Below are 26,915 nucleotides of genomic sequence, written 5' to 3'. Positions count from 1 at the left end.
TCTAAGTGGAATTGAGATGTTTTCTAAAAGATGATGACTAATAGATGCTAATGTGGCTTAAAATTCAGGTGGTAGCTCTCAGATAAGTGAGATTCTTATTATACCCACTTTACAGTTTAGGAAAATGTCTTGTCCGCAGTTACCCCTTTGAGCTGCTAACGCCTGGTTTTGGCTTTGGAGTTCAGTGTCCACATTTAGAGATATCACATAGATGGAAAATTCACAAATGCTTAATGTACTTCTCACTAGTCTTATTTTTTAAGGAGAAGGAAGAGAAATTTCATAAGGTGATTTTTTTAGAGGAAAGATATGGAAGATGTGAATGATAGTATGTCAGTGACCAGACAGTATTTTGAAAGTAGTAGAGAAATAAATTGTGTAGGCAAAGCATTTATCCTGGCTTAACGTGCAAACAATTACATTGACTTGTTGGCTGAAAGAAAAAGAAAATCACTTAAAATCCGCAGTATTGTAGAAATAATTTCCAAAACGAAAATATCACCTTTCTAAATATTTGTCCCTTATTATTCAAACACATTACTAAACAGCTAGATGTTTGTTTATTTTAAATAAAAATATTAGCACTTGGACTGACTTTTCACTTTACCTCCAGATGTCTTGGTATCATGTAGACGTGGCCTTAAGATGTTTTCAGTTAAGTGTCTTAGATGAATCACTAAAATGCTATGTGTGAAATAGTAGCACATTTCAAGAGTTGGCTTTGTAACAAAACAAATTTTGATCTTGGGACTCTTGTTAGAAAAATGGATTCTTTTTAAAGCCATCACAATATGAAACAAAATCCAAATCTAAATAGTGATATTTCGACTTCCCGATGTGTTATTGTTGAAGTTTCTCTTATTTTTGGATTGAGATAAGTCAAGCAGTGTCTGCTTAGTGCATAGGCATAGTTTTTGTTTGGGGCGGGAGATTGTTACGTCGGAGGGCACAACACTAGCAGACAGGCTTTCTGGAAGGTTATGGGTTATTCAGCTCTCTTTTAAAATGCTTGCTTTTTTTTTTTTAAAACATTTACAAGGATAAGACCTAATCACATTTTTGTATAAGGCTTATTCTAAAATTCTAGAAGTATATTGTATTCTTGCAGGAATATTTGTGGGTTTAAACTTCTCTGCCTGTGACTGATTGTAACAGTCTATCAGATGAGTGAATTACAAATGTTCCTAAAAATTGCTCTCTCACTCTAAGCTTTCTGAAGCAAAAGAGGCGAATGTTCTCCATTTCTCTGTGATCATGGGATATGTCAGTCACTTTTATGTTCTTCCTATAAATGGCGTTGCCTAGTCATCTATAAAGACATTTAGGTTTCCAAAGGAGAGTTCTTCACAACTCTAAGATGTGAATTTCCCTCCAAGCAATTAATTGTAAAAATCTTTGGATAGCTTCACTGGAATTTCATGATTATTTCCAGGATAAGCTACCTTAGGCCAAATTCAGCCCTCCCAGAACCAACACAAAATTATCACTGACAGTCACAGGAGTTTACATAAATGTCCACGAAGAAATCTGGCCTTCTGTGAAGAATGAAAAGAAATTGTGTAGCATGTGTGTTTTAAGTTTTTGAGTACTCTGGCAAAGCATTCAGCTCCATCTGAAAGAACTCTGAAGGGAGTACAAGTCAGACTCTCGTATTTACCTGAGGCCTTAGACTAAGACTAGTTCCAACCCTTCCTTCTCAGCAACTCTGTAGCTCTAAAAAACCAATATTGCCAAGGTTAAGTTAAAGTATTTTATGAATGAATTCCTAGCTTTGGCAGATGTTCAGGATCAGTGGTCAAAGGACTCCCTTTAATCTGTGATCTAAAGGTGGTTTTTTTTTTTTTTTCAACATGGAGACATCTTAACAGATTTCCATAGACAGAATTTAGAGGTGATCATTTTAAATGAGAAGTACATTTAATCTGTTGTCACTGGACAGTGGTCGTGAGCACTTTGAAAAGGGAAAGTCTCGATGCATCCCAAACACTGACAGCATGTATAAATATATCCAAAGGTCCAAAGATGGCTTGTACAGATATCTGCAAACTCTCTGACAAGGGCCAGCACTTTAATTGATTCACTGGTGAGCTAATCTAGGTGAAGTCTGAAAATGCCCTGTTACTGAAATTTATTATGAACCTTTCAAAAATTTGCGCTCTCATACCAATACTCCAAAAGGAATGCAGAAGAATATAGTTCTGAAACTGGAGAATAAAGTTGCAGAATATGGCAATAAGTTCACTTCAGGGATACTCTGAGTGAGTGCACTACGCCCTTGGGGGATTTTGGAGACATTCAGTTATGCATTTGGCCTCATAAAACCCTAGGGCTGTGATGATTACATGATAGAAACACCCTCTGTTAAGCATTACCAAGTGCACAGCCTGGACGATTTTCTTAGGAATGGGGGGGCAGGCAAAAACAAGTGTACAGTTTCCTGTTTCTGGGGTTCACACATAAACTGTTGTGTTTTCAGTCAGATTTCCCAGTAGCAAATGGGCCATGCTATATCTTGGAGAATGCTAATAACAGCAGGTTAAGGAATGGATATTTCTTGAAATTAAAATCGGATTCTCACTTAATGTTCTCTGATTGTATATCAGCTAGTGAGCTGCTTTCCACATTCCGAACGTTCACAAAGTGTATTATGTAAATAGGTCATGTTTAATAATCCTTCTAGGTAAAAAAAAAACCAAAAAACAAAAACAAGTATGTATTCATAGTTCCCACCCCTTCCCTCCATCAATATCCTTCTGCCTAAAATGCACTTGGAAAGTAACAGGCATTCACTACAAGTTAATGGTGACTATTCATTCACCATTCAACGGATGAATGGTGCCTGCAACACAAAAGGCACCAAGCGAGGTATAGGGAAGGCAGGCTTGTTCCTGCCTTATAGAATTTATAGTCTGCTGAAAAAAAATGTTTAATTTAGACACAGTGTGGCCCAAAGATGAGTAGCTGAATGGAGGTCAAAGGTGGTGAGCAGAGATCTCTCTCTGCTTCTCAACAGCAGTTACGTGTTATTATAATAATGACCATCCGTGGACAATACTTGATTTGGGCATTCCATTCTCATCTTCTGCTTAAATCCTTCTGAAAGGTTCAAGTCCACCAAATAAGAGTCACACAGTCAAAAAAGAAAGCCCTGTGGCTGCTGCCTTTTCTCCTAAGGACAAGATCTGAACCTGAAGGGACAGGCAGCGCTGTGACATGACGCAGATGGACAGAGCGAAAAGTAAAAAGACACCAGCCTGGGGTCTACATACGTACTAACCTATAACTGGCCTATAGTATTTTAGACAGGCTCATTGACTTATCAAGTCCTCATCCGCAAAACAGAGACAATGTCCCCTCATCACCACCACCAACAGAAGAAGCTTCTGACTGAATAAAATGCAACAAAAGATGAGCGGGGACTTGGATGACCCGATATTGGGAGACATGAGTGAGGAGAGCCCAGGAGCTGCCAGAACGCAGGAGACTTACTTCGGAGCAGGACCCTGCCGAAGAGGCTGTGGTCGCGGTCGAGGGTGTTGCAGTTCCAGCGGTGCTGGCGGAACTGGTGCTGGCACTCAGCTGTCCACTCGGCCACACCCAGGCCAATGGCACGCATCACGTCGGGGTGTCGGTGGCACAGCTGCCGCTGGCGGCTCACCAGGCCTGGCACATTGTCACACATCACCCTGGAAGAGCCGCCTGTAGCTTTCATGTACCTGGGAAAGACCAACACAGAGGTGAGAACACTGAACTGTGAGGCCCGGGGCCGTGTTTCCTGGGAGACTGAAAAGTTCAAAGCACATGTCAAATATGAATTCCTTATGCTTCGGGGGATATCAGGAAGCAAAGGTTATTTCTTTTAGTGCAATGAGAAACGGCATGGTAGGCATGGCGAGTGATCTGGTAGAAGCCGCCCCCAAAGGGAGTGATGACTGTCTCTTGGACGTGAAGCCAGGCTGGCCATCTGATGCTCTGGACAAGGTGGGAGAGGCAGGGTCTGCAGTCAGGGAACAGAATGAGGGTGAGGGGCAGCCTGTGTGGGGAGGAACCGTCAAAGGCTGTTCCCAAGAAGGCTCTGATCTCAGTGACACAGTGTGTCTGGACTTGGCTTTGGGGGAAGCCGACCTTTAGAAGCTCTGCCCTCCCATTTATTTGACCTAATGTTTAAGTGTGTTAAGAAACTGTCTGTGTCTGTCTAACCGACACCTGCTGGTATCTGATGTTACACTCTCCTCACAGACAGGCTGTTCTTTCCTTACTAAAGAATCCTTTAAATATTTCCATTTTCCAACTCTTCTTGGCTTTTACAGAGAACCTTTGGAAAAAATTCTTTCTATTGTTATTAAGGACACTAAATGTTTGGAAGAATCAAACAGTGTTATAGCTCCATAAAGTACTTTTGAAAAGAAACTTTAACAAAAAATTACATCATCATCTCTGCCCAGATGTTCTCTATTAGTTGTGAAATGTTTAGAAAGGTACCTTTTATATAACCCAAGCTGCCATAGGTGTCTTTTGAAGCGATCAAACAAGGAGAATGTCTTTTTCTTGTATTTTCATTATTTTATATGATCATAAAATCGTTACAGCTGTGACTTCCAAAAAATATATTTAAGTGACAGCTGAGAGACAATGTGACAAAAAGCCTCAGCAATAAATAATGTTTATACACCCATGGAAACAGAAATAGTCATTTTATTGAAAAATGGTCATTCTGATAAATCAATCTTTGATGCTGTGTCAGCAACGCGAGGGCGAACCGCCTTCCTGTTCAATGTGGCTTCAAGGACTCGAACCCCTCCTCCCATCAGTGCTCTGACTGCTCCTTTGAAGAGCTCCAGTGTCCTCCTGAAGTGCCCAGCTCTGGTCTTGCATTTGGCTGAGACTCTTTACTTTTGTCAAATGCTTGAAAATACACCCTACGGTAACAGGTCCTTCTGAATCAGTATTGCAATATCTGTTCGAAAACTTTTAGGTGCAAGGAAGTCAGAGCTCTCAACTCCCTCTCTTTTCAAGATCATTAGGTCAGGATACAGAAGAGTTTCTGGGTGGGGAGAGAATCTCGCATTGAAACCTATAACGATGCTAAGACCGTTCACTATGCAAAACAAACACGTAAATCGCTGATCGACATACAAAAGACAGCAGCAAAGTTACTCTTTGGGGGGACTGGTTTTGAACAGAGTATCATCTTGGAGCCCCCTGCTCTGGAGCTTTGCGTTACGGTGTAGTCTCTACCTGAGGCATCACAACGTTCTTCCTTCCGCCCCACTGGGGTGAAGCATTAGGAATGTGGAAGGACGGGAAATAGTGCAAAAATCACTCGCTTTGGGTTCTACAGCTTCTGACTGCTTGATTTGGCCCCTTGGTTTATCTTGAGGTTTTTTTTGGGGGGTGGGGAGAGGACGAGAGAGGACGATTGTAGTTTTGAAAGTGAACACACACACACACACACACACACACACACACACACACACACACTGAACTAGAGACCCGGCTAGCGCGTCTCTCAATGGGATAAGAAATTGGCTGATTTTGCTTTCGCTCAGTTGGATCCAAATAAACCAAACATCAGAGCTCTCGTTTGAGGGGTAATTTGGGGGTTCTTTTCTTTTTTTTTTTTTAGAGTTGTCAAAGCTGAAATGATCTTCAGATAAGGGAGGGCGGCAGCCAGGGTTCCGGCTGGAATCGCGGCTGCGGGGCCGCAGGGAAGCGCGGCCGGGAAGGGTGTCCGTGGCCAGTGCCGTCCCCATTCGCATCTCGAAAATCCCCCCGCGCCGGTGCTCGTGGACTTACCACCATGAAGAGCTGACCTCGGGGCTGAGCCAGGTCAGGAGCAGAGGGAGCCAGAGCCAGATTCCACCGACAGGGGCGTTCATATTAACCCCCTTGCGTCCACATTAGGTCAGACTCCGTGTGCGGGCGCCATGCGTGCCCGGAGCAGAAGCGCTCAGCGCCTGGAGCGCCTCGTCACCGCCGCCGGCGCCGCGCCGCGCCCCCGCCCCCGTCACCCCCCCCCCCCCGCGCTTGGTCGGCGGAGAGTGGCGAGACTCGCTGATAAAGTTTCAAAGGACCAGCGGGGCGAGCGATAAAGGCCAGTCCGGGCCGCCTCGCCCCAGCCCAACTCCCCAGGCGCGCGAGCGCGGCGGCCGGAGGGCTCCGCGCACCTTCCGCGCGCCCCGTCCGCTCCGCCGCCGCCCGCCCGCCGGGGCGCAGCCGAAGGAGGGGGCGCTGCGCCCGGCGCCCGCGGGGAGGGGCGCGGGGTTATACAGGGGGGGATGCAATGATGGCAAGGATGTCTGCGCGCGAGGTGAGGGAGGAAGGAGGAACACCTCTGCGGAGCCTCGAACCCCCGCGGAGGAAGGCACCTTTCGGGAGGCTCCCAGCCAGAGCGTCAGCGGGCTCCGGCCACAGGGACGCGCGTTCTGGACAGGCGAGGCTGCTCGCCCGCAAACAGAATTCCTGGAGCGTGCGATGTGGGGAATCGAGGGAGAGGATAAGGAGAGAACTGTGTGCAAGATGCAGGAATCCAGAGATGTTCAAGTCATGGCTCCGCTTCTTTCTCTAACGCCGAGAGTGAGAGCGAGCACTTGTAAATTTGGAGCGGCCGAGTCTGTGCAGGGCAGGGCTGGGGAGGGCGGGGCCGGGCCTCAGGGAAACGAAGACCTGTGGCCTTGATTCCTCGGTGCTGGGCTAACATACAGGGCTCGCAGGGAGGGGACCCGGGAAGGTCCGTGACCTCCGGACCTCACCCAGGCGTCCCCGGCCAAAGTGTCGGGGAAGATGCGGTGTTGACGCACACCCAGCTCCTCCCTGGCGCTGTGCAGCGCAACAGATCACAGAGGGAGGGAACGAGGCAGCGAGCAGCCTGCCGGGGGTCGCGCTTCCCGCCGCCCTGGCGCTCAGCCTTTGAGCTTTGCGGAGGTAAAGGGACCCTCTCCGGCCTGGATCTCGGCCCTCGCAGAGCCAAGGGAGAGGGGCTCGGGCCAGCGGGTGGAACATCTTGAGCAGCAATTGGCTCGTAGCCCCGCCGTTTATCACCGGAAAGGAAGGAAGACCAGGAACTCGCGGCGGCCGTGAACTATTCCACTGCTCTTTTCCTGGGGCGGGGGGACCCGCCGCCCGCCTGAGAAGCAAGCCTTGGGGATCCCGGAATGTGTGTGCTTGGTGGGGGTGGGGGTGGGCGCCGCATTATTCGCAGGGCGTGGAGGAGTGGCGGTCCAGAGCAGAAGAAACCGCTCTTCCCCCACCCAGTCCTCGGGCGAGAGCCGCAGCCCCGCCGGGCGCGAGAGCGGTGAGAGGCTGGACGGGGCGAAGTTCAGAAACGCCAAAAACCTGACAGATGCTGTCATCGCCACCCCCTTCCCCCCGCCGGTCCCTGGCAGGTCCAGCCCCTCCCAGGCTGACCCAGATACATCCCCGTTTGGGTCCGGAAAGGGAGGGGAGGGAAACAAGCACCGCGCCACCCACGACTCGGGAAGAGCAGGGCTCCGAGCCAGGGCTGCTCCGTATCGCTGGGCCACGACCCAGGGGAAGTTCTGGTCGGTCTGTGCCGGTCGCGAGGGAGGGGCGGTTGCGTTTCTGCTCACAGTGTGAGCACACACTGGTGGTGCTGAGTGGAGAGGCAGGGGTGGGAGGTGATGTGATAGGCCCCAAACAGCAACAAGTATCCCATTTACCTCTAAGCTTATGCTCACAAAACTCTTTCCTGGGTGAAGCCGAAGAATAAGCTAAAATTTAATTCCACTCTTCTTTGTCCACAGTCTCCTACAGTAAATCCAGACACTTGGGACATGTAAGAGAGATAGGTGGCCCCAGAGGAACGATGAGCTGACCAAATTTCACTTGTACCAGCAAATAATGTAGAGGTGTGGATGTGTATGTTGGAAAAGGCAGGCAGTTGTAGTTTCTCTCACAGACAAGGAGACCTGAAACCACGTAAAAAACTCAACTCAAAGTTCCACCCACCTTAGCAGATCGTGTCCTCACAGCTAAGAGGAATTAGAAATACATGGAGTGTGACCGTTGGCTTAGAAGCCCTTTCTCTCCGCCCAGGGAATCAGTGAGTGCCCAGGAGATCTGCCCTTTAGTTGCTGGTGAGGCCAATGGAATGACCTAAACCTGAAACAGACCTCCAGGAAAAAGAATGCACCATCCCCCAAACGAATTAAATCCACCCCAAAGGACTTCATCCTGGGGCAGGAGGAGAAGTACCACACCACTTGCAGAGAAGAAATCAGACTTGGTGAAAGGCAAAAGGCTGAAAAAGTTTGAGAAGCTAAATCCAGATGTGAAAAAAGGTCCACCCAAACACCCCTTCCTGACCTGTCTAGAGGCAGTCTAAACCAGATGACTGTCCCTTCCAGATCTGTGACTGAATTTCTCTCCCATTCTCCACCCCTGATCATTTATGACCCATGAATAGCCCTGTACAACTGCTCTTCCTTCCCAACAGGTCTGACTTTCCTCTTTCATCCTTACCTGTTCTCTTGATGGACACTTGCACTTTGAAGATAAAGTGTCCACCAGTAGAACTTCGGAAATGATCAAGAAAATTAGAAGAAGGTCATTGCAAACCGCACTTCTCTTGCCATAACTACCATCCTAAAGAAGAGTTAATACATAATGACATAAACTTCACATGACTTCAACCTTGCTATAGCAGATGATGAGGTAAGGAAGGATAGGGTTCCCAGTGCCTTTAGCTCTATGAAGTGAAGGTCTGAGTTTTGGTTTCTTCACGGAGAAATCTCAGAATTGACTGTAAAACTCATTTACAGTATACAGAACCCAATTCTCTTTCTGGAGATTAATGTTACTTTGCTTGTAACTTCAGTATAGCATTGTAGCCAAGTGAGTCAGTCTATTTTCTTAGTTAGATCCATTGTTTGTCTAATCTCCCAGGGCAGAGAGAGAGAACTAATTTACTACTAAACCATCTCCACCCTTTAAAAATGGGGAATTACTTCTAAAACCAAATAGTCATTTGTCTTTCAGTCTGAACTGGCTTCTTCTTGTCTCCTAATTTAGCTACTCTAACCAAAGACTCAAAGGTCTATCACCAACTTAGATTCTCTGACCTTAAGAGAGAATGTTGTGTAGTAACAGGACAGGTCAAGGATGGGAAAGAAAAATATATGTATCTTTCTTATTTTACTAATCTGAGTATCATATACTCAGCATAGGTTATATGTCAAATAACATAGAATATGTAGCATTTAAACTTTTTTAGTTACTGAATTTATCCAACGAAGAGTATTATATACATAACACCATAGGTTAGGTTAAGTTTGAAATTCAAAGTTTGTCTGTAGTGCGCTTAAAATACTGCTCCCTTTCCCCTTTAGTCCCTCCTAAAATTTTTACTAAGCACACCTACCTATTCTTTGTCACAAATTGCTTTTAGGGAAAGTTTTTATATTAGTGATTTAAATATCAATGTGCATTTAAATTAACGTGCACCAAAAGCTTGTTTCCGGCCATGAGAGAGAAATAGGTACCTGACTTATTCTCCTACTAAAAACAAAACAAAACAAAAACAAAAACAAAACAAAACAACAAACAATAACAACAACAACAACAACAAAACTCTAAGACTGGACAAAATTAGATGAGGCAATTTTTTTTTTCAGGGATTAGACAATAGGCAGCACACAGCTGTGACCCCTGCTAGGAGGGAAACACATGAGGTGTGCCCCACAATTATACCATAATTGTTCTGGTTTTCTACTGAAGGGCACTTTTTCTGGGGTGCAAGAAAGTGGAACCCAAGCAGAGCAACAGACTCAGTTCAGGAGGAAGAGGTTAGAGTTTTGTGTTGTTGAAGCAGCTGAAATTGGCGGAGTAGCATATCTGAAAATAGGTAGCTGTGAAAAGGGGGGCCCCACAAGTCTACATGAAGATGCACCATGGGTCTTTGGCCAAGAGCTGGACTGAATATAGATATGACAGGACTCTGTGAGGCCTAGCAGGGTGCTGCATGTCATGCAGTGTTGAGGGACTTTGGAGTTCCAGCTTAGCTGGGTGGAGGGGCCTCTTTAAACACTTTAGACATTCAGTTGAGATGCTAGAAAGGCCATCCTTTTAAAGTAAGGGTCATGCCTTAGTCTCAAAAGCATGTCTTGGGACAAAAAAAATCAAAATTTTGTTTCTCCATATCCCAAGCTCTAACAAAGTATAAAAACAAAGACACAAAGGGGAATTTGTAAGAATAAAACAAACATTCATTAAAGGAAGACAACAATGTATCATTTACAATCTCAAGCTTACAATAAAAAACTAATAGGCAAGTGAAAAACCTGAAAAATGTGACCCATACTTGAGAGAAAGCAGTCAAAAGAAACTGACTCTGAGATGGTCCAGATGTAGGAATTGGCAGGAAAGATTTTTTAAAGTAGCTCTTATGTATTGAACATTAACTATGTTCAAGTATTTAAAGAAAATATGCTCAAGTGGACACATGGATGGAGGATCTCAGTAGAGGAATAGAAGCCATAAGAAACACAGACAAGGAGAAAATATTAAAGCTGCACAAAGGATAGACACACTAGCTTCATGGGAGAAACCATAGGATACAGCTTACTTTTAAACAGAAGTTATTAAAACTGGGACAGTAGAACAACATCTTTAACTGGAATTCTATAATCATTGTAAAGTTCCTTAAAAAATGAAGACAAAGATGCCTTCAAACAAAAGCTAAGAAAATAATTATTAAGCCAGTTTTTTATGCTGAAGGAAAATTATACCAAATGGTATTGTGAAATTGCAGTAAGGAATGAATACTGGGGAGGGTAAAGTTGTAGGAAAACATAAAATAATATTGACTGTTAAAACAATGATTATTACATCTTGTGAGGTTTAAAACATATAGAAGGAAAATATATGACATCACTAGCACAGAAAACAGGAGGGGACTCTGATTCCACGTAAGATGGAGTAAGTATACTCTATCCTGTCTCTCTGTCTGAATATGGTCATACAACTTGGAATGAATGCATTGGAAAGCTATTTGAGGACTCTGAAAAGTAAATGGTGGCAGGTAGATTGAGGAAGACCAAGATTTTAAGTATCACTAAATGATGATGAGTTTCTTATTTTGTATCTCCTCTGGTATTCTGAAGCCCGGACACAGGCAGTCAAAACCTTGAAGTGGGAACTTTGCATGGAGAGAAAGACCTACAGGAAAAGTCTGCAGAAATGCCATGTAGTTTTCATTCAAGGAGCATGAAAGGGACTCCAAACGTCCTCAGAGTGGGAAAATCCCCTTGGTTCTGCCCCCCTCTGTTTCTCTTATACCTCAGTTCCCTGGGAAGTCCTGTGTTAATGTTGGCAGTAGTGACACTGGCAGAAGTGAGAGCCCACATATGCCTAAAACTTTTGAGAGATGGAACAATTCCTCTCCAAACAGAGAGGAACTGGGGTCCCAAGAACGTGGGACAAACCTCTACTGCTTTCTTTCTCTTTCTCTGCTGCTTTGTGGCTCCAGACATAGGTGCAGTCACAAAATACGTGGCAGAGTGAGATAACTAAAGCCACAATTTCTGGTCAGAGGACCAAAAATGGGAGTCCTTGAGAACCAGAAAATATCTAGGATGTCATGAAAAATGAAGAGCTTGAGAAAAGTGTTCCCATGAAGTTATATGTGAACTACTGTTCCTACCCATCCCTCAAGCTTTTCACATGTAGATGTGACTCTAAAGATCATACCAAAGACTTTGAGAACTGAACTGTGGGATAGACCACTTCCTCGGTCCCAGACAAACCTCTGGGTTTACACTTTAAAGCAGGCATGTACAACATTGCAAAGTTCTTGAAAATTGAAACAACATCAGAACAACAACTCACAGAAAGCTGGTCAGAATTCTTGGCCTGACTGCGTTGATTGTGTGCTAAAATAAGAACACCAACATTCTCCATAGGATTTAAACAAGACCCAGGGTCTCTTAACATTCCACTCAAAATGTCCAGGATAGAATCAAAATTACCTGGCATACAAAGAACCAGAAAAATATCAACTCAAGTAGGACAAGACAACCTATAGACACTAATTTCTAGGTGACACAGATGTTGAAATGATCAGACAAAGACTTTTAAAGCATCTATTTTGAAAATGCTCCAAGAAATAAGGGTGAACATTTTTGAAACACATGAATAATAGAAAATGTAAGAAAAGAAATATAAAATGGAAAGAACCACACAGAAATTTTAGAACTGAAAAATGTATGCACTATCTTCACAGTGAAATCATGAAATATTCATGTCACTGGATAAGACCAATTTCAAAAAGGAGATGACAGAGGAAAGTGTGAGTGAACTTGAAGACAGATTAAAAAAAAATTATCCAGTCCTAACAACAGAAGAAAAGAAAATTTTGAAAGGAAATGAACAAAGTCTCAGAGATCTCTGGAACAGTTCTACAAGGTGTAACATTGTTTCATGGAATCCTAGAAAGGCACGAGAAACAGTCCATTGCAACAAAAAAACATTTGCAGAAATAATGGCTAAAACCTTCCTAAATTTTGTCTGAGGCATAAACCTAGAAATTCTATAAGTCCAGCAAACTCCATACAGGATAAACCTGAAGAAATCCATGCAAGGTACATTATCATAAAAGTGCTGGAAGCTAAAGGCAGAGGCAGAGTCTGATAAGCTCACAGAGACAGGTGATACTGGATTTTGCTGTATACAATGCACATTTTTTGGCCTAAATTTGTGAGGGAAAAATAAGGATATGCATTATACATGGGTAGTACTAATTTCATATCTATATAAGAGTTTTTAATTCTTTTATTTATACTTATGAGTTAAAAGTGTAACTCTAGACACCAATAATGATATCCGTATGCAAAATAATACCCTGGAATATGATAATCGGCTTTTTTTAATTTACCAGGAACTTGCAACGATGAAGAGTTCTGGCCTTCTATGCTGTGTAAATATCACAAATTTGTTACAGGTACATAACATTTCTTATACCTTGTATCTGTTCTTGTGTTTTGTAATTATTTGTTACATAAAATTTCTTGTACCATAATATGTTAAAAAATAAATGCTACAATTCCTTTATAATACAAAAAACAAATACTTAAATGTAAACAAATAAAAATTTGAATTAAAAAGATAAAAGGAAAGATTTTTTTCCCTGAGAGTTTGGGCCAAAAACATGGGTGTGCGTTATACATGGCAAAATATGGGACATCACTTGTGGGGAACAAAGGAGAATGATGATTTGAAGGACTACATATTTCTCATCAGAAATTATGAAAGCAGAAGGGGAAGAAACAGTATTTTTTAAAGCTCTGAAAGAAAATAATCCTCAGCCCAGAATTCTATATCCAGTGAAAATATCTGTCATCAATGAAAGTGAAATAAAGACACTCTCAGATGAAGGAAAACGAAGAGAAGTCATTGTCAGACCTCTTCTAAAAGAAATGCTAAAAGAAGTTCTTAAGACAAAAGGGAAATGATACCAGAAGGAAACTTGGAAAATCTTAAATAAAGGAAAGGCAAAATAAATGGTAAATGTAAGAAACTTCCACTTCTCTCCAGTTATTTAAAATATGTTTGATGGCTGATGGCAAAAACGGTAACAATGTCTGATAGTGTTTTCATTGTATGTAGAGGTAGTGCATAAGAAACTATATCAAGCAGGAAGAGTAAAGGGAACTTATATGGTGATAGCTTTCTACATTCCACTTGAATTCATAAAACGTTGATTCTAAGTATACTGTAAAAAGTTATGAGTATATAATAGAATCCATATAGCAAGACTAAAGAAAACTGTACAAAGAGATATAGCAAAAAACATAATACATTAAAATAAAAAATGTTCAAATACTCAAAAAGAAGGCAAGAAAAGGAAACCAGAAGAATGCAAAACAGAATAAACAGGAAATTAATAATTAAAGGGTAGACATAAATCAAAACATATCAACAATTACATGAAATATATGTGGTCCAAACACAAAATTTTAAAAATAAAGATTGAATGAATGAATAAAACCATAAGATGCAACTATATGCTGTCGACAAGAAAACTCACTTCAAATATAATAAAGGTAGGTAAAAGAAGAATAGAAAAATATATATTGTGCAAACAATTTTTAAAAAGCTGCAGTAGATATGTCAATATCAAAATAGGTATCTGAGCAAAAACATTTACCTGAAATAAGGTACGTGACATAATGATAAAAGGGTCAATTCACCAAGAAGAAATACAGTCCTAATGAATCACAAACATTCTTAGGGCATCTAGATGAATCTTTTCCAGAAGGCTTTCAATTTTCTCAATGCAGGGTTGCCAACAAGCCTTAAATTTGTAAAAAACCAAAAAACAAAATACCTGTGAAGTGTAATAAAACTAAGCACAATAAAATGAAGTATGCCTGTAATGATCTGATATATATACATATAGAAATTATTTCTATATGTATATAGAAATAATTTCTATATACATATAGAAATAATTACAATTAGTTTAGTAAACATCCATTACCACACATACTGTGTTTCCCCGGTAAGACCTAATCGGAAAATAAGCCCTGGCATGATTTTTCAGGATGACATCCCTTGAACATAAGCCCTAATGTGCCTTTTGAAGCAAAAATAAATATAAACCTGGCCTTATCTTTCGGGAAACATGGTAGTTACAATTTTTGTTTTCTTGTGATGAGAACTTTTGAGATTTACTGTATTAGCAACTTTAATATATACAATACAGTATGGTTAACTATAGTCACCATGCTATATACTACATTCTCAGGACTTATTTATCTTATAACTGGAACTTTGTACCTTTTGACCACTTTCACTCATTTCACCCACTCCCCACCCCTACCACTGGCAGCCCCTAATTTGTCCTCTGTATCTATGAAGGTTTTTTTGGTTTGTTTTTTGTTTGTTTGTTTTAGATTTCACATATAATGAGCATACAGTATTGGTCTTTCTCTGCCTGATTTGTTTTACTTAGCATAATGCCTTCAATGCCCATCCATGTTGTCACAAAAGACAGGATTTCCTTTTTTCTGGCTGAATAATATTCCAGAGTGTGTGTGTGTGTGTGTTTGTGTGTGTGTGTGTGTGTGTGATGTGTGTGTCACATTTTCCTTATTAATTCTTCTGTCAATGGGCACTCTGGTTGTTTCCATGTCTTGGATATTGTGAATAATGCTACAGTGCACATGGGGGTACAGACATCTTTTTGAGATAATTATTTCATTTCCTTCAGATAAATGCTCAGAATTGGAACTACTGGATCATATGGCAGTTCAATTTTTAATTTTTTGAGGAACCTTTGTACTATTTTCAATAGTGGCTGCACCAATTTACATTCTAATCAACAGTGCACAAATGTTCCATTTTCTCCATTCTCAGTAACCCTTGTTATTTTTTTTATAACAGCAATTCTAATAGGTGTGAGGTGATATTGTGGTTTAGATTTGCATTCTCCTGATTAGTGGTATTGAGAAACTTTTCCTATACCTGTTGGCCATTTATATGTTTTCTTTGGAAAAATGCCTATTCAGGTACCTTTCCCATTTACTAATCAGATTTTTTCCTATTGAGTTGTATAAGTCCTTTATATATTTTGGTTACCAACCTGATAAGGGGTTAATATTTTTTGCTTCTCTTTTCATGAAATATGTTTTTCCCTTTACTTTGAGACTGTGTGTGTTTTTCGATCTGGAGTGAGTCTCTTGTAGGCAGCATATGTAAGGACTTGTTTTCTTATCCATTCAGCCACCCTAAGTCTTTTGTTTGGAGCATTTATCCATTTACATTTAAAGTAATTGTAGATAGATATGTAGTTAATACCATTTTGTTATTCATCGTTTTTATCTTTTTTTTTTTCTTCTTAGAAAAGTCCCTTTCACATTCCTTATAATACTGGTTTGGTGGTGATGAACTCCTTTAGCCTTTTCATGTCTGGGAAGCTCTTTCTTGGTCCTTCAATTCTAAATGATAGCTTTGCTGAGTAGAATAACCTTGGTTATAGGTCCTTACTTTTCATCACTTTGAATATTTCATGCTAATCCCTTCTAGCTGCAAAGTTTCTGTTGAGAAATCAGTTGACAGTCTTATGGGAGCTCCCTTATATTCATTTCTCTTGCTGCTTTTAAGATTCTCTCTTTGTCTTTAATATTTGGCTTTTTAAAATTATGATGTGTGTTGGTGTGGGGCTCTTTGGGTTCGTATTGTTTGGAACTCTCTGTGATTCCTGAGTTTCTTTTATTCTTATATATCTATTTCCTTTACCAGGTTAGGAAAGTTTTCCATCATTATTTCTTCAACTTGGTTTTCAATTCCTTGCGCTCTCTCTTCTCCTTCTGGTACCCCTATTATGTGAATGCTGGTATGCTTGATGTTGTCCCAAAGGTCACTTAAACTACCCTCATTTTCAAAAATTCTCTTTTCTTTGCCATTCTTTTTGGGTGTTTCCTGCTACCTTGTCTTCCAAATTGCTGATTTGATCCTCTGCTTCATCTAATCTACTGTTGATTCCTTCCAATGTATTCTTCATTTGTTATTGTATTCTTCATTTCTGACTGATTCTTTCTTACGTTTTCTATCTCCATTTTTATGTTTCCTATTTATTTGTTGAAATTCTGCCTGAGATCATTGGTCATCATTATAATTAGTATCTTGAACTCTACATCTGGTAGAATGCTTGTCTCCATTTTGTTGAATTCTTTTTCTGGAACAAGTTTGTCTCTCCATTGTGGTTGCCTCCCTGTGTTTGTTTCTATGTATTAGGTATAGCTGCTATGTCTCCCAGTCTTAGTAGAGTGGCCTGCAAACCAAGGCCAGCTGTTGCTAGTGTTGGGCTTGGAGCTGCTTAGCAAGAGGTATGGGGCATGCTGAGGCCAGATATTGCTTTTGGTGCTTTGTGAACCTTTGAGAGATTTTAGGAAAATCTGCATCATGAGTCAAGACATGCCATTTGTATGGAAAAGCCAGTGGAAACAGCTCGGGTGAAATGGCAAGTTGGGTACAACAGGGTCTCAGGGAATCACTAGGGCAGGGTGAAGAGTGTTAGCCAGGATACTCAGATATGGTGGCCTCCTGAGTCTGAGTCTGCAGACTCAGGATTGGGGGAGGGCTCAACAAAGGAACAATGGCCTCTGCCAACACTTTTGCCTTGGAGAAAGCGGGCCTTCCAGCCCTCACCTTGAAGCCAGACAATTCAGTTTTTCCTTGTATATCCCTGGTGTCTTCTGAGCTGCTTCCCCAGCACTGGAGCTCAAAGTAAGTGAGTAAGTCTGTGCAAGGGCCCTTTAAGAGGAACAGCTGGGACTACAGCAGCCCTCCATCTCACTCAGCCACAATGTCCTCTGATTTTCATAGGCAATTATTGTGGGGGCTTCTCTTCCCAGCACTGGAGCACTGAGCTAGGGAGCCTGGTGTGGGGCTGAGACTCTTTATTCCTCTGGGGGAACAGCTGAGATATCCCTCCCAATTTTAAATTCCCATATGTGTATGTAGGATCAGCCTATTCGGCATCTCTGCCCCTCCTACCAGTCTTGAGGCAGCTTCTTCTGTATGTCCTTAATTATAGGACTTCTTTCAGTTTGACTTTTATTTTTTTTAACCCTCATACTAGATTTGTAACTAAACCCACAACCATACTTATATTCTGAATTTAGCTGTATATTTACCTCTACCAGTGATATTTATATTTTCATATACTTTTCTGTTACTAATTAGCACCTTTTTATTTCAGCTTAAGATGTTTTTTGTGTTTTTTTTTTAATTTCTTGTAAGGCCAGTCTAGTAGTGCTGCATTCCTTCAGCTTTTGCTTGTCTGAAAAACTTTATACCTCGTCCAATTCTGAAGGACAACTTTGCTGGGTATAGTATTTTTGGTTGGCAATGTTTTTCTTTCAGCACTGAATATATTATGCCGCTTCCTTCTGGCCTTCAAAGTTCCTGCTGAAAATTCTTCTTATACTCTTATGAAAGTTCCCTTGCATGTAACACATCATTTCTCTCTTGCTGATTTTAAGAATCTCTCCTTGTCTTTAACTTTTGACAATTCAATTATAATATGTCTTGGTGTGAGACTCTTTGCAGTCCTCTTATTTGGAACACTCTGGGCTTCTTGTATCTTGATGTGTGTTTCCTTCCGCAGGTTAAGGAAGTTTTCAGCCAATATTTCTTCAAAAAGTCTTTTGCCCCATTCTGTCTTTTTACTTCTCAGATGCCTATAATATGAATATTTGTTTCCTTGATGTTGTTCTTCAAGTCCCTTAAGCTATCTCAGTATTTTTCATTTTTTTCTTTGTGCTCGTCTGATTGGATTAATAGAAACTTGCCCTAAAGGCTGAAGCTTTTAAGATAAACAAATAATCTTCTTTTAGGGAAAGAATGGCATTTCAGAGTGCTGCTTCTGCTCTGGGTTCTGAGAGGTTAGCTACAATGAGACCATGTTAACCCTTAAAGAACTGTCTTTTAGAAAGACAAATACCACATGAGTTCACTTATATGTGGAATCTAAAAACGAAATAAACAAATGTACAAAACAGATACAAATTCATAGATTCAGATAACAAACTGATGGCTGTCAGGTGGAACAGATGTTGGGGGTCTTGATGAAAAGAGTGAAGGGATTAAGAGATACACATTGGCTATTACAAAATAGTCACGGGAACATAAAGTACAGCATAGGAAATATAGTCAATCATATTGTAATAAGTACATATAGTGTCAAGGGGGTACTAGACTTATTGGAGAGATCACTTGCTAAGTTATATAAATGTCTAACCACTATGGTGTAAAAAGAAAGTTATTTTTAATTATCCTTTAAAAAAAGAACCATCTCTTAGTTTACTAAAGCCTCGTAAATCTCACGGACACAAGCCCCATTGGCTTTCAAAGCTAGATGTTTTGGGGGCCCAGCTCTCGGGTGCAGGCCTTAAAAGTTGAGGCATGATATGTGGGTTCCAAACCCTTCATTCCTCGGGAGAAGTTGGGAGTTGTTAGTTACCTCCTGATTGCGTGCTGCTGTGTCATTGGTGAGGTTTATGGTGAGATTGTGTCTCAGCCTCTCCTACCTGTTTTGATGTGTTTTTTTTTTTTTTTATCATTTATCTGAGGTGTAGGAGCTACTCAGGTAGTTTATGGATTTCTTTCAGAAGGAATTGTTCCATATGTAACTTTAGATTCAGTATGCTCTCGGGAGGAGAGCTCAGGAGCCTCCTACAATACCATCTTTAACCAGAAACCACCCAAAACTTAGTGTTTTAAAACATCAATTTATTATTATCTTTCACAGTTCTGTGGACTGGACTTAGGCTGGTTGTTCATGCCTGGGATCTTTCATATAGTTGCAGTGCTTGCAATCAGACATCAGCTGGGACTGGATTCATCTGAAAGATTAACTGGGAATGAGGTCCCATATGGCTTTTTAACTCACATATCTGGCAGCTCTGTGATCCTCTATGTGACCTGGGCTTTTTTCATGCTGGCTTAAGGCTCCAACTCAGAAGAAGTAAAAGTTGCCATGCCAGTTAAGGACTACCCTGAGTCAAAGCAAAGATTTCTTACACAGAACATAAGAAGCACTGTGAAGAAAAAGAGAAACATATTGCACTTAAGAACTTCTGTTCACCAAAACACACCATTAAGTAAGTAAAATAGTAAACACTAGTCTGTGAGAAGATATTTGCAATACATATAGTCAATAAGGAACTTTATCCTGAATGTTTAAAGAGTTCCTACTAGTCAAAAAGGAAAAAGGTAGACAATTCAATTATAAAATGGGTAAACACTTGAATAGTCATTTCACACAAAAAATGAATATCCAAATGTCTAATAAGTATATGAACAAGGCCAAGTAAAAACAAAGGAGAATAATCAGACTTAAAGTTTTCTGGATTCCAGTTTTAAGGGAAAGAGAGAACTATTGGTTCTCTTTAGAATTTCCATGTGACATTATGTTAAAAATTTAATGATAATTACTAAAAAGAATAAAAAAGGATGTATAATTTAAAATCTGGTAGGGAAAATGCGGATTAAAAAACAAACTTCATAAATTCAATGGAAGTTAGAAAGGAGAAACACTAAAAAAGCATAAGGGATTGTACAAATATAGCAATAACACAATAAATGTAAATGTACTGTTTTCCATGTTTTTAAAAATGATTTATTTTTTCAGTTACAGTTGACATTCAACATTATATTAGTTTCATATGTACAGCATAGTGGTTAGATATTTATATAACTTATGCAGTAATGCCCTGAGTAATCTAGTACACCCCTGGCACTATACATAGTTGCTGCAACTATACTGATTATATTCTCTATGCTGTACTTTACATCCCCATAACTATTTCGTAACTACCAATTTGTATTTCTTAATCCCTTCACCTTTTTCACCAAATCCCCCAACTCTTTTCCCTTCTGGAAGCCATCAGTTTGTTCTCTGTATCTATGAGTCTGAGTCTGTTTTGTTTGTTCATTTATTTTGTTCTTTAGATTCCACATATAAGTGAGATAATATGGTACTTGTCTTTCTGTGACTTACTTCATTTAGCATAATACCCTCTAGGTCCATCCATGTTGTCTCAAATGGTTACGATTTCATTCTTTTTTATGACCAAGTAATATTCTGTTGTATATATGTACCACTTCTTTATCCAGTCGTCTACTGATGGGCACTTGGGTTGCTTCCATATCTTGACTATTATAAATAATGCTGCAAGGAACATAGGGGTGCATATATTTTTTCGAATTAGTGTTTTGGATTTCTTTGGATAAACACTGAGAAGTGGAATTGCTGGGTCATAAGGTAATTCTATTTTAAAACTTTAAAGGAACCTCCATACTGTTTTCCATAGTGGCTCCACCAATTTACAATCCCACCAACAGTGAACGAGGGTTCCCTTTTCTCCACATCCTCGCCAACACTTGTTTGTTGATTTATTGAGATATTTTATTGTGGTTTTATTTGCATTTCCCTGATGATTAGTGGTGCTAAGCATCTTTTCATGTTTATTGCCCATCTGTATGTCCTCTTTGGAGAAATGTCTATTTGTGATCTGATACCAATCTCTAGGTATGTTGGTTCTGGGGCCTCTTGGGCGGGGTTCTGGTGCAGGTCAGCCACTGCCTGTGATTGGCTGGGGCGTACTTGGTAGGAGCTACAAAGCAATCCACAGTTGGCCGCTGCCTGTGCTGGACCTGGAAGCACGTGGGAGAGGCCATACTGTGAACTGAGGATGTCTGCCAACAGTACCAGGCCTGGGGTACTGCTGGCAGAAGCCCAGGATACCTCAAGGTCTGCTGCCACCTGCCAGCTTCTGTAAGGCTCAGCTGCTGATACAGTCTCATGAAGCATGCAAGTTGGGTGAGGCAGGGTCTCAGGGAGTCACTAAGGTTGGACTAGTGTTCACCGAGTTAATGTAGATTCTGGCTTGGTGCCAGTGCTGAGCCTGAAGCTACTCAGCAAAATTCTCAGGGGTCACCAAGGCCAGCCACCACCCACCTGGTGCCCATGGATCCCTGAGTTGTCCAAGAAAGAATGTAATTTGTGTGGAGCTCCTGCTCCCCAAGAAAGTGCCTCAGGTGTTGAATGGGTTGCGTGGGGTGGGGTCCTGGTGTCACAAGGATGGAATGAGCAGGGTTCACTAGGCCAATACAAATTCAGATTTGGCAGTGTGGGATAGGACTTAACACTAGAAAGAAGACACTTCCCTGTCAGCTACACAGGAGGAAGGTTCTACACAGGGAAAACAGTTACTATCCCTCCAGTCCTTGCCCTGAAGACACACAACTTAGTCTCTCCCTGTATTCCTCTGATGCCTCCCAAGTCACTGTCACTCTGCCAGAGTCCAGGGTCAGTGCCTGTGAGCAAGTGAGTGTGTGCAGGGGCCGTTTAAGAGGATGTATGGGTTTCCCACAACCTCTGTCCCCCTTGGACAGTCAGAATTCCTACTGTTTTTCACATACAGTTGTTGCAGGGGCTCCTCTTCCTGTCACTGGTACTTGGGGCTGAGGAGCCCAGAGTGGGGCTGGGGTTGCTTGTTCCTTCCGGGGGGACATCCACAGCTGAGAGAATCCTCTAGTTCTCAACTGCTACACACAAGTTTGTGGCCACCTGTTACACATCTCTGCCCCTCCAACCAGTCTTAATGTTGTTTCTTCTTTATATCCTAGTTATAAAACTTCTGTTCAGCTAGAGCCCTCAGATGGTTCTCCAGGTTGACTGTCCTAAAATTTAGTTGTAATTTGATTGTGGTCGTTAGAGGAGGCAAGCACAGTGTTTATCTACTTCACCATCTTGGGTCCTCTCTCGACATTTTTTTTCTTTTTTAGACTCTTCCATCTCTGTTTAAAGATAGGGGTTGGCAGGTAGATTTCCTTTTAGGATACAGAAAAAATGAAACTATAATGATGGTAAAGGGCACACCAGGCAAATAATGTACTTTTAAAATTATACCTATATTAGTACCAGGCAAGTTAGATTGTAAGGCAGAAACATTAGTAGAGATAAAAAGGTTGATTACATAATGATACAAGATACAACCCACATGGCAGACAATAATTTTGTTTAAATTTGCCTAACAATATATTCTCAAATCTTCATAGCAAAAATGAACAGAAACACTAGTTTAAACTGACAAATCCATAATCTTTGAGATTAGAACCCATCTCTCTCAGTAATTATTAAGTTTGCTTTTGCTATGTAACACATAGCTTAAAACAACAACCAAAATTTAGACACTTAAAATAACGGCCATGTATGAGTAGTAGCCCACTATTTTAAACGGCGTTCAGCTGGGTAATTTTTCTCAATCGGGGTCACGCATTTAATGGCCTCACTCACATGCGTATGCTGAAAGGAGGGATAACTGGTCCTTGTTTATCTCATCATCTATTAAATTATCCTGAACTTGTTCATGTGACAGTAGATCAGAAAAGCAGCAAGAGAGCAAACCCTAATGCACAAGCATTATTCAAATCTTTGCTTGCAACATGTTTCTCTTGTCCCATTGGGCAAAAAAAGTCACACGGCAGATCTGGGTTAGGGAAGAGATTCTACTTTTTTGATGGACACACTGTCCCATTACAAGGGCATGAATGTAGGGAAGAATAGATTTTGTGGCTATTTTTACAATCTATACATTAATAGAGCAAGAAGACAAATAAAATTAAAGTAAGGCTGCAAGATTTGAACAATACAGAAGTTTTATATGATTGATATATGCAAAACTTGTACTCCACGATTTAAAAATACCAAATCTTTTAAAACAAATATGACACACTTACAAAAATTCATCACAAAGTTCCAAAACTAATTTCAGCAAAAAATGAAGAACTGCTCTTTTATAAACCTAATTTTCAGATCAAAATTCAATAAGCTCTATTTCCCAAGGACATGTGTAGAGATTTAAAAATGTTTTTAAATAATTCATTAATCAAAAAAAATTAATAGGAATTAGAAAATATTTTGAATGAAATAACAGAAACACTATGACATAATTTATGGGATGTAGCTAAAGTGATATTTAGATGAAAATTTTAGCTTTACGTGCTTATACTATAAAAGAAAATGATGGTAAGTAATGAACTGTATACATGCCCTCAAATTAGAAAAAGAATTAACTCAGGAAAGCAGAAAGAAGAAAATAAAAAAGAACAGAAATTAGTGAAATACGAAACATAGATTCATTAGAAAGTTTCAAGAAAATCATGCTAAGTCTGTGAAAAGATTAACAAAATGGACAAGCCTCTTCCAAGATGGATCCAGAAAAAAAAAAAAGATAGATGGTTCAATAATAGTGTTGTGAAAATTGGTTCACGATAAGGAAAGAAAATGCTATTAGACTCCTATTTCACACTGTGTACAAAAACAATTTTCAGGTATATTAAAGACCAAAATATGAAAAGTAAAACTTCATAACGAGAAATTATAGATAGATTTTTTAAATGTTTGGGCAGCAGAGAACACCTAGACAAAAGATAAACAGTAGGTCGGACATAGTCCAGCATTATACAGATAAAGCATTAGAATTTCAACTAATTAAAGGACTAAAGGTAACAAGAAAAAGATGATCCAGTAGGAAAATAGGGAAATGATAATGAAAAACAATTTATAGAGAGAAAAAGTGGACTATAAAGAGATGATCAGTTTTACTAGTAATCATAGAAGTACAAAATAGAAACAATCAACTCGACTGAATCCATCAGACAGGAGAAAATGTACATCAGTTAATATTAAGCATTTGGATAGCTGTGGGATCACGAACTCACGCACTGCTGACAGGTCTGTGAATTAATATACGAGTAGCCTGCTTGAAGAAGAGCAGGATAGCAGTGACACCGTCAGGCTGTCACCTGGAGAAAGATGGCAGGTAATTCAGGAGGTTTGATTTATTCACAGAGACTATTTTGAGAGGTGTGGGCAAAGGAGCTGCTACAACCTCCAGCCTGGAAGGGACTGAGGGTGGGAACTGCCGGTTCCTGGCACCCAGGAGCAAATCTTTTAGAGGCTGCCTTGAGAGGAGCAGTGTCCGTCAGCTGAGGGATACAGATCCCATCTTGCAGGGAGTAGACCCAGATGAGTAAACACCCGCACCTCACTCTCCCTCAGGTCTCCTGCTGGGGTACCCTGTTGGATAAACCCAATCAGGAGCTTTCCAGGGAGTCAACTTCCCAGGGAGGGGCGGGTGGAGAGAGGATCTGGGGGTCAAACAGAACTATCTAGCAAGATCAGTTGTTAATGAAATTGAAAATATTTGTGCCCTACAACCAGCTATTCTACTGCTAAATGTAGTTAAAAGAAGCATTGCTACAGATTCATGAGGACACATGTACAGGTATATACAGTGCAATATTATTGAGAAGAATGTCAGAAATAAGTCAAAATCTAGGTAAAATGTGGGATAGACTTATGATGGAATATTATAGAGCAGTTAACAAAAATGAATGACATCTTCACTTTTTAAAGTGGATGCATCTGAAAACAGTATTGATGGAAAGAGAGAATTGCAGAGCGAGGCGACATAACTCCGTATTAGCTGGGAATGCCTTTGGCACCATAAACAGAAACCCAACCACAGTGGTTTAAATAAAATAGGGGGTTGTTTTTCTCACACCACAGAGTTAGATCATCCAGAGCCGGGAAAGCTGCTCCAAGAAATAAACACGCAGGATTTCTTCACTGTTGGTGGTGTATGGCTCCATCTTATGGCTTCCAGGGATTTCGGAGCAGCCCCCTTTCTGTGCTTAAAAGTGAATCACTTCATGTTATTTAGCAATTCAGTAGACTCGGACTTTCCATCCATGATTTTAGTATTAGTTTTCAGGTAGACATGAAGTGGGTATTCTTTCAATCAGGTGAATTTAATGAATAAAAAGCTGAGGAAATGTGTACGTCTCAGGTGGATGAATTCAGGTGCCCCACGTGTAAACTGTTTCAGGGAGATGCCTTCCTCTTGTGACCTGAGGTGAGAGGGTGGGTATCAGGGTAGGATGGAACAGAGTCCAACAGAGCCCGAGGCACACGCCTCCTCACCCCACCACCGGCCTTTATCGATGGAACAGCAAGAATACAAACTCTAGCTCTCTCCACTATCACAAGAGGTTTTAACAAGTTTGGCTCTATAGACAAGTGGGTTCTGCTTCTAACCTGTAGCTGACTGTATGTGAATATGGCACTCTGTTAAAAAGAGAGACAGAAAATAGAGGGAGTCTCATCAGGTATCTATCTGCTTGACCTATTAACCCTTATCTTGTAGATTGTGAATACACCTGGGTCAGTTAACGAGAATTTAAGCATCTTTAATTATGTCATGACACGTTAGAAAGTATTTCTCTCAAACTGAAATATGGTCCTGGCGATTAGAAAAAATCTGAGGTTTTTTTCTCATGTAGAGTATCATTTTTTGGTGCAAGGCACTTTAATAAACGCTTGATGATAGATTAACAACAGAAATTATGCTGGCTACGATTTATTCAGTGTATGCCATATACCAGGCATGATAGAAAGCTCTTTATATGCCTTAGTACACTTAATCATTGTAACAAACTTACAGGTTTAATTAAATTGGTTTATGAAAATGTAGGTTTTGTTGAAGTAAATGACTGGCATAGTAAATGCCCAACTAAAGATAATTATTTTTAGTATGATTATCACTGTTATTGTCATATTCTAGGTGAAGAGGCAGAGACTTGGAGGGCTTAGGTCTAAAAGTCGCACAGCTAATAAGCAGCAGAGCTAAAATTGGAACTTGGGTCTGTCTGGCCACAAGTCTTGCATAAATTATAAAACTGGAACCATTTCAATGTCATCACCTTTAACACTCTGACCATAACCCTGGCTCAGGATGATTTTTATTTCTCAGATTATGAGACTAAGTTTCAGAGAAAATAATTAATAATAATCATGTATTTCATGACTTTTGCAAGGCACTGCTGCTTCCCTGGGAAACAAAAACTGAGGTGGAGATGAGCATACAGGACATTTGTTAGGAACGCTCTGGAGAGCAACTGCTATGCAAGGGGAGAGAAGAGCGTGGACTGCGCAGGGGAGAAGCTGGGCTGTGACACAGTCTCCGTGAAGACGGGGCGCCTTCCAGTTATCCTGAGTTGGGAGGAGGCCCCTGAAATTGGGGCTGTTAAGTCCCCGTGTTGATTAGTCACTCCTGGGAGAGGGCATGCTTTGGGGAAAGCAGTTTCCTTCAGCAGACAAAAGTCACAAAGAGGGCTGTCTGCGTACTTCCAGAAGCTGTGGGAGTAAGTCCTCTATTCCTGAAGGGAGATCTAAGAGCCACACACAGCATCCACTTGAGGATATGAAACCATACTAAGAACAAAATCCCCAATTTTAATTTTATTCTATGATATTATTCCTATTTTAGCCAGAAACTGATTTAAGGACTTTGCAATAGTAACTCTAATCTTTCATTGCCACATTT

General features: G+C 40.7%; 1 protein-coding gene across 1 annotated transcript in view; it reads right to left on the bottom strand.

The window, feature by feature from the left end:
• Positions 1-6,192, bottom strand: part of WNT2 (Wnt family member 2) — a 49,855-nt gene extending 43,663 nt beyond the window's left edge. Inside the window, exons 1-2 of the mRNA XM_033098691.1 lie at positions 5,797-6,192; positions 3,490-3,716 (exon numbers count right to left, since the gene is read on the bottom strand). Of these exons, the coding sequence (XP_032954582.1) occupies positions 3,490-3,716; positions 5,797-5,879 (310 nt within the window). The 5' untranslated portion in view covers positions 5,880-6,192. The remainder of the gene's footprint in view (positions 1-3,489; positions 3,717-5,796) is intronic.
• Positions 6,193-26,915: the final 20,723 nt, after the last annotated feature.

The sequence above is a fragment of the Rhinolophus ferrumequinum genome, chromosome 26 (genome assembly GCF_004115265.2).
Source record: "Rhinolophus ferrumequinum isolate MPI-CBG mRhiFer1 chromosome 26, mRhiFer1_v1.p, whole genome shotgun sequence".
NCBI lineage: Eukaryota > Metazoa > Chordata > Mammalia > Chiroptera > Rhinolophidae > Rhinolophus > Rhinolophus ferrumequinum.
Note: the sequence above shows the minus strand (reverse complement) of the source record. Positions and strands in the feature narration are given on the sequence as shown.